The sequence below is a fragment of the Marmota marmota genome, unplaced genomic scaffold (genome assembly GCF_001458135.2).
Source record: "Marmota marmota marmota unplaced genomic scaffold, marMar, whole genome shotgun sequence".
NCBI lineage: Eukaryota > Metazoa > Chordata > Mammalia > Rodentia > Sciuridae > Marmota > Marmota marmota.
Genome location: NW_025999871.1, coordinates 721,263 through 729,706, shown reverse-complemented (window position 1 = coordinate 729,706; position 8,444 = coordinate 721,263). Strand labels below are relative to the sequence as shown.

General features: G+C 41.2%; 1 protein-coding gene across 3 annotated transcripts in view; it reads right to left on the bottom strand.

The window, feature by feature from the left end:
- Positions 1 to 2,190: 2,190 nt before the first annotated feature.
- The window catches only part of Rasgef1c (RasGEF domain family member 1C), an 81,912-nt gene continuing 75,658 nt past the window's right edge, over positions 2,191 to 8,444 (bottom strand). For all 3 annotated transcript variants that reach the window (XM_048784613.1, XM_048784619.1, XM_048784623.1), the window contains 2 exons: positions 3,625 to 3,697; positions 2,191 to 3,135 (listed from right to left, as the gene is read on the bottom strand). In XM_048784613.1, the coding sequence (XP_048640570.1) occupies positions 3,111 to 3,135; positions 3,625 to 3,697 (98 nt within the window). In that variant the 3' untranslated portion in view covers positions 2,191 to 3,110. The remainder of the gene's footprint in view (positions 3,136 to 3,624; positions 3,698 to 8,444) is intronic.

The window sequence follows — 8,444 nt, the reverse complement described above, 5'->3', positions numbered from 1 at the left end:
CCAGGATCATATGCAATTTGTTGCTGCTGATCCTCATAAGGTCCCTTTCCTAACAACATATCTAGATTTCTCTGAGGATAACCAGCTGCTGCATTTCGCCTAGCCGTCTCCTTGCAAAATTCCTCATTGGCAACCTTCCATAACAGGTATTGTCCTCCATTTAGCACAGCTTTACACATATTAGCCCAATCTGCTGGCGTCATGTTCAAGTTGTTAATGGATTCGACCATGCTTACAGTGAAGGGTACTTGAGGACCATAGGTTGTTACAGCCTCTTTTAGCTGCTTCACTGTTTTGAAATTTAAAGCATGGTGAATTCGCTGCCCTCCTGCCTCAAATACAGGGCATGTTAATATTTGAGATCCTGTCTCAGGATCCCAACTATCAACTGCGGGGGTTGGGAGCCTCCCAGCATATGGAGGTGGTGCTGTTGATTGGACACTTATGCCCTCTGGTGATAGAAAGGTGTTAGTAGCAGTCTCCTGTAGAGGTGGCACTATTGGTTGTAACTTCAGCTCCAGGCCCAGTACTTCAGAGCACTGGCTCATCTGGGTCCACCAGCATAAATAAACCTGACTTCTCCAACTTTCCCAGTGATGCTTGGTCTCTTGCTGAGCATGATTTTTGTAACACTATCAGGAATTGTTTCTAGAAGACAAAGTCCTGCGCCTGAGGCTGTGGCTTTGACTAGATTGACAAAGTGGGGAACAGCAGTACAAAAAGCACAGTGTGTACAAGGCCAGAGGAGGGGGAAAGTTCTGTGTTTCTTTTGCAATGGGGTTGGTAAAGCCAGGAGCTATCTTTCATAAATGCTATTAGGATTTGACCTTCCTCTCCAGCTAACCCATGACATTTCAATCTCAGTGGGACTGGACTGTTTTCTCAACCTCCTTTCTTCAGGTTTTCCACAGCCAGGTTCGAGGCTGATGATAGGGAGAACTGAGTTGGGGCCTTGGCCTCTAGGAAAGGAGTGGAGATGCCTGGCTGTGGGAGGCATTTTGAGGCTGGACTTGGGAGAGAGAGCTAGGATGCTAGGCCTGGGTGAGGAATTGCATGAGGCAGGGAGAGGGCATCTTGGCCAGTTGCCCCCAGGACTCCCAAGCTCAGAGTTTCTTCATAGGCCCCTGAACCAATTAACTTAGGAATAAGGAGGTAAAACCAGGAGATCAGCATGGCCTTGGCTCTTGGGGTGAAGGGAGAACCCCCTACCTCCTATTTCTATAGCTGGAGCAGGAGACGGTCTCCTCTGGTTGAAGCCAGGCTCTGAGCATTGATCTTGTATCTGCTAAGCCCAGCCTAACTATAGACTGCTTACCCCAGATATTGACAGGCAATACTCTTCACAGCCAGGAAGCAGGGACAGTTCCTGCTGCCATCTGAAGAGGATCTTTTCTAATGTTGCCTTAGGGATGCCAGGAACTGAGAGACAGTTTTGGGTAGGGATAGGGAAATGAGGAGGTGACTCTAGATAGCTCCTGGAATTTCAAGTCTTCTTGAGTTTGGCCCCAACAGCACCATTTCAGGCCCCCACTGGGAGCAGTACATGGAGTGTGGAGGGACAGAGAGCCTGGGATCATCTCAAGACTAGTTTCCTGCTTTGCCACTATCTGCCTACTCTACTTGCCCTTTCTGGGGTCTCAGGGGAAAAGGGGGATGGTTGGTTGTGTGCAACCCTAGTATGTAGCACTCTCACAACTCTGCCAGGGTTCTGGCTCCTGGGGCCTTCTGGGGCCTTACTGAAGTCCTGGTTCACCAGGTACAGTTTCCTGAGTTGGGTGAGGCACTCATAGCTGCTGGTTATCTTTTCCCTGTCTGTCCCCCAAGACCGTCCCAGTCTTGTTCTGAGTGGGTCCCAGCCACTGCGGGGCCTAACATGGGCAGGAACCAGGTGGGGTGGGCCAGTGCATCTCAACACTCCATCTACTTCCCACACCTGTGCCCACACCCAGCAGTCCTTGACCTGCAGAGAGGGTGCATATCGCACTCCATGACTTCCTGACTAGGTGAACTCATCACAGGCCAGGTGAGGCCTCAGCTGCTCCACTGCTCATTTGCTTCCTGGTCCAGTATAGGAAGGACTAGAAATACAGGCTGGGTGAAGACTGTGGGGGAGCCTCAAGGTGTTCCCTATTGGTTTTATTGCCACCTTCTCTGTACAAGAGGCATTTGAACACATGCAGGCAGTTGGTATCCATTCACCACAGATTTACTGAGCACTTGATATGCACCAGCCTCTGTCAGCATGACATGGGGTCTATGGATAGGAAATGGCCACCACTTCCTACTCTTTAATGTCAGCTGCAACATTCCTGGGGCTGATTTAAGAAACAACCCTGCATCTTGGTTGAATGCTACTTAAAATCCAGAAGTCAGTGACTCAGAGTGGACATGGATATCCAGGATTTATGAGCATGTGTTTATACCAACTCTAAAGTTTACAAGGGAGCTATGCAATAGGATTGTAATGTTCACATTGTCAACTTTGTGATCCACGTGTGTCCTGCTAAACTGTTTCACAGCCATCACCAGAAAGTTATTCTGATATCAGCAGGATCCAGAAAGGGAAGGGTGCATGGGGCTGCAGAGACAAGCCCATTGGGAGGGACAGGGTAGCAGTCTGTCAGCAGAATGGCAGGGGCCGCTGGTCGGCTCTGAGCTGGTATAGGCTTATTTCACATCATGTCATGATGCCTGCTATAGTTCCAGAGACTCTCAACCAACTGGTGACAAACTGTGTGGACTTCTGTGGTGCATGTCACTTAGTAAGATAATGCGATTGCAGTCACTCAATTTTCTGGGAGTAGCACCATGTCCTTGTCCAGGATGGACAGACTGACTGGCAATGTGGCCTCCACCGTCCTTAAGGCAGGTAGTCACCAAGGCGTATGCCACCCATGTGTCTGGGGGCCCTGTCTAGTCTGCCAGGGATGCAGTCCCACAGTAGGTTTCCTGTACCCATGCAGCTATTGTGGTGGGTACCAGGCCACAAGGTCTTGATTTGCAAAGTAGTGAGGCCCTGCTTCTGCCTCCGCCAACTGGGCCATTTGAGGCGGGGCTGTGGATGGCCTCTGCTGGCTCCATCTCTTCCTCCTCCTTCAGCTCTGGGCTTCTCATGTCTTCCCCAAAATAGAAGATCTGTAGATTTAAAAATGCCAGAAAGTGATGAGGGTCCCAGCCCTGATTTCTCCCCAGCATGGACACCTTCACAGCATATGAGAGGAGGTGGCCAGAGAATGTTTGGCAAGTCTTTTTGGCTCAGTCCTCACGAGCCCATTGCTGTGACTCATTTCTGATCTCCATTCAGCTGTGTTAACATGCAGAATAAACAGGATATGGTATGTGTGTTTTGCTTTCTGGAGTACAGATATGGACTGGGAGTTTCTGGCCCTGGAACACATATCTTGATTGCCCAAAGACCAGCTACCAGTGGTCATGGACTTACCCTAGCCCTTGAGTTCTGTCCCAATCCCTATGAACTTGGGCTTATTCTTCTCCCTGTCTATGGTCTGGCCAAGGCCCCAGGAGACTGATGATCAGGTATCTCAGAAGCCCCTTAGCCCTCTTCCAAGCAGCCCAACCCCCTCCCTCCACACACCCTATACCCATCCTGGCACAAAGACTGACCTTAGAGATTTCCACCTTTCTTTTTCTGTTTGGTTCTCTGGGCTCTCACTTTCATAAGAAGCCAAATAAAGACCTAGGCAGAAAAGGAAGTGAAATTATATAATTACGGTAGATGATGATAATTGGTTCTACACTCAGAGCTGGGTCTACTTTTTATTTGTAAATTGAACTTTTGCTTGCAGACAATTGTAGATTCACATGTGGTTGTAAGAAATAATGTGCCAAGATCCTTCGAACCTTTTACCAATTTCCCCCCAATAGTAACCACTTGCAAAACTATAGTATAGTATAGTATAGTATAGTATAGTATAGTATAGTATAGTTTATACCATTCCTCGATGATGCTGTGAAAGTGATACTCATTCATAGAAACTGCACTTTGAATTTCAAGTTGTATCTTTTCCCTGGCTAGTGATAGGTGGGAAGATTTCATTTGAGATACCAGGCAGTTAGCTGGGTGATCACAGGGGGAACAATCAATACTCAATAGTGCATCATATTCAATGAATTATATAAGATATTCTAAACTTTATTATACAACAAGCTTTGTGTTAAATGATTATGCTCAATGTGGGCTAATATTAGTGTTCTGAGCACATCTAAGGTAAGCTAGGCTGAGCTATTATGTTTAGTAGGTTAGATGTATTCAGTGCATTTTTGACTTAAGAATATTTCTAATGCATGCTGGAATTTATTGAGATGTAACTCCTTTGTAAGTTGGGGAGCATCTGTGCAGTATATATCACAAGTGGAAAATTGATACTGATACAGAACATTTCCATTGCCACCAAAGTATCCCTCATGTTGACCTTTTATAGCCACAACTATTTCCTTCTTAGCCCCACCCTTTCCTTAAGCCCTGGAAACACTGATCTTTTATCATTTCAAGAATGTTATATAAGTTGAGCCATAGAGTATGTTACCTTTTGGGATTGTCTTTTTTCACTTATCATAACTCTGGAGATTTATCCATCCTATAGCATGTATTGACAGTTCGTTCTTTTTGGTAGCTACATAGGAAATGGTAAGGATGTATTACAGTTTGTTTAACCAGTCACCCACTGAAGGACATCTGGGTTGTTCCTAGTTTTTGGCTATAACAAATAAAGCTGCTATAAACATTGGTGTACAGATTTTTAATAATTTTATTTGACCTTGAATATTCATCTGTCTAGAATAAAAAAATGATCAAGAGTGCAATTACTGGGTCACATAACTTACATATTTAGTTTTATAAAATGTTCTACCTAGCTCTATACAGACACTCCTCGACTTTTGATGGGATTACATCCCAGTAAGCCCTTTGTAAAGTGAAATAATTTTAAGTAAAAAGTGCTTTGAGGGCTGGGGTTGTAGCCCAGTGGTAGAGCTCTTGCCTAGCATGTGTGAGGCACTGCGTTTGATTCTCAGCACCACATATAAATGAACAAATAAAATAAAGTCCATTGACAACTAAAAAAAATATTTTTTTAAAAAAGTGCATTGAATTCCTAATCTACTGGTCATCATAGCTAAGCAACACAGCACACTGTAGAGTCTTGGATATTTTCCTTCAGGATCACAGAGCTGACTGGGAACTGGGGTTCACTGCCCTGCTCAGCATTTCAAGAGAGTATTGAACTGCATATTGCTAGTCCAGGAAAGGATCCAAATTCAAAATTTGAAGAGTAATTTCCATAGAGTGACATTGTTCTCACTGATTTCTCACTGTAAAGTTGAAAAATCATAAGCCAAACAATTTAAGTTGGGGACAGTCTGTATCTTGAAAATTTTCTCTTTCCCCTACTCCCAAAAGTTTTAGAGTTTTACATTTTGTATTTCTGTCTGTGATCCATTTTGAGTTATTTTTTATTTTTGGTGTAAGGTCTTAGACTTCAGTTAAGGTTCATTTTTTGGTTTTTGGATGTCCAAATGCTTCAGCACAGTTTTTTGAAAGCCTATCTTGACTCCTTTCAATTGTTTCTGCACTTCTGTTAAAAACCACTTGGGTACATTTGTGTGGGTCTGTTTCTGGGTTCTCTGTTCTTCTGCATTGATCCTTATGTCTGTCTCCTCTCGCAGTATGACACTGTCTTGATTACTGTACTGTATAATGACAGCCTTGTTATTGTTGTTATTTTGGTATCAGGGATTGAAACCAGGGGTGCCTAAATGCTTTTTACTTTTCATTTTGAGACAGGATCTCATTAAGTTGTTTAGGGCCTGGCTTTGAACTTGAGATTATCTTTCCTCAGCCTTTTGAATTACTGGGATTACAGGTGTGTGCCACCATGCCTGGCAGCTCTAGGACTTTTTGTAGATTCCTTGAATTTTTAAAAAAAATATCATCATCTGCAAATATGGATAGTGTGGTTTTTTTTTCCCTTTATGATCTGTTGTTTTCTTTTCTTGCCTTATTACACTAACTATGTTGACTAACTAGGGAACAGAACATTCCTTGCCTTGTTATTCATCTTAGCTGCCAGCAGATTCAAAGTTTGGTGAGAGTTACTAGGAAAGCATTTAGTCTTTCACTATTAAATATGATGTTATAAGGTTATTTGTAGAAGTAATTTATCAAGTTGATAAATTCTGCTCTGTTATTATTACCTGATAATTTTTTATTTACCATGAATAGGGGTAGAACTTTGTCAAACACTTTTCTGTATTGATTGATATAATCATGTAATTTTTCTTCTTTAGATATTTAATATAATAGATCACATCAATTGACTTTCAAAACATTGAAGAGCTTTGGTCATGATACATGATTATTTTCATATATTTCTGAATTTTACTTGCTAATATTTTGTTAAGGATTTTTCTATCTATGTTCATGGGAGATTTTGGTCTACATTTTACTTTTCACACTATCTTTGGTTTTAATATAAGGTCAATATGAAGTATTATGGTTTGACTGTTTGTGTTTCTCCAAAATTCATGTTGAAATTTAATCCTCCAATGTAAGAACATGAAGATGGGGAACCCCATGAGTAGGCCATGAGGGGTCCATCTTCATGAATGGGATTACTGACTTTATAAAAGGGCTTGGGAGTGAGTTCAGCCTTACTGACTTTCTGCCATCCTTCTCTACATGAGGATGCAGCAAGAAGATGCCATCTTGGAAGCAGAGAGCCAACTCTCATCAGACTCTGAATCTGCTGGCACCTTAAGCTTGAATTTCCTGGCCTCCAGAACTGTATGAAATAAATCTCTATTATTTTTAAAGCACCCAGCCTAAGGTATTTTGTTATATCAGCCTGAACTAAGACAACTGGCTAAATAAAATAAATTGGAGAGTTCCATTCTGTTCTACTTGCCAGAGATAGTGTTGTTTTTTCCCTTCTTTTCTGCTATCTTGGGGCTTATTTTGCTCCTCTTTTTCTAAAATTTTGGATTAGGATTTAGATTATTGATTTGAAACTTTTCCTTTTTTCTACTGTGTATATTCAGTGCTATGAAATTCCCTCTCGGTCCTGCTTTAGCTGTACCCCACAAATTCTGTTTGTATTTTTATTCAGTTCAATTACTTTTTTATTTCCTTTGAGTCTTTTTTGACTCATGAATTATTTAGAAGTGTGATTTTATTTTTAAACATTTATTTATTTATTTATTTTGGTACCCAGGAGTGAATCCAGAGGCACTCAACCACTGAGCCAGATCCCTAGTCTTTTTTTTTTTTATTTTCTATTTTGAAACAGGGTCTTGCTAAGTCACTTAGAGCCTTGCTAAGTTGCTGAGGCTGGCTTTAAACTTGTGATCCTCCTGCCTCAGCCTCCTGAGCCACTGGGATTGTGGTGAATGCCACCACACAGAAGTGTTTTGTTTAGTTTCTAAATGTTTGGCGACTTTCCTGTGGTCTTATGTTTCTGATTTCTAATTTGATTCCAATGTGGTTGCAGAACCTACTACTCATGATTTCAATTACTTCAAATTGGTTGTGCTTTGTTTTATGGCTCAGGATATAGTAAATATTGGTTTATATTCTGTAGGCAATTGAAAAAAATTAGTACTATGGAGTGTTCTAAAAATGTTGATTAGATCTTATTTAATGGTGCTATTGAGTCCTTTGTCTTTGCTAATTTTCTGTCTTGTTGGTCTTGAAGTCCCAATTACTTTTCAATTTATTTCTCCTTTCAAGTAGCTTTACTTCACAAATTTTGTAGCCCTACTGTTTGTCAGATACATACTTAAGATTGTTATGTTTTCTTGAGGGATTGATTTTTCATTATTATATAATTTATCTGATATTAATATTTACACTTCTGTTTTTCCTTTGATTAATGTTTGCGTGGTAAGTATTTTCCCATTCTTTTGTTTTTCAATATACTTACATCATTATATTTGAAGTGAGCTTCTTAAAGACAACATATAGTTTGGTATTTTAAAAGTTCTTTCCTTGGAAGTTTTTTAAACCCACTAAGCCAACTTCTGTCTTTCACTCAGTGTATTGAGACCATTTGCCTTTAATGTAATTATTGGTATGTTAGGGCTTAAGTCTGCCATTTTATTATTTATTTGTTTTCTGCTTTTTTTTGTGTTTCGATTTTCTGTTTTATTTTTCTTCTCTTCCTATTTGTTACACCAACAACTTTTAGAATTTCATTTTGATTTGCCTATAGTAAATTCCTGAAGGATATTTTCACTGGATACTGGATTCTAGGTTGACTGTTAGTTCCTTTCTTTCAGCATTTGAAATATAGGGTGCTGTCTTCTGGCCTCCATAGTTTCTGATGAGAGATCTGATATCATTCAGCTTGTTTTCCCCCCATTGTCTTTTTTTCAAAATTTGTTTTTCCCTCCTGCTTTCCCTCCCTTCCTCTCTCCCTCCCCTTCCTCCC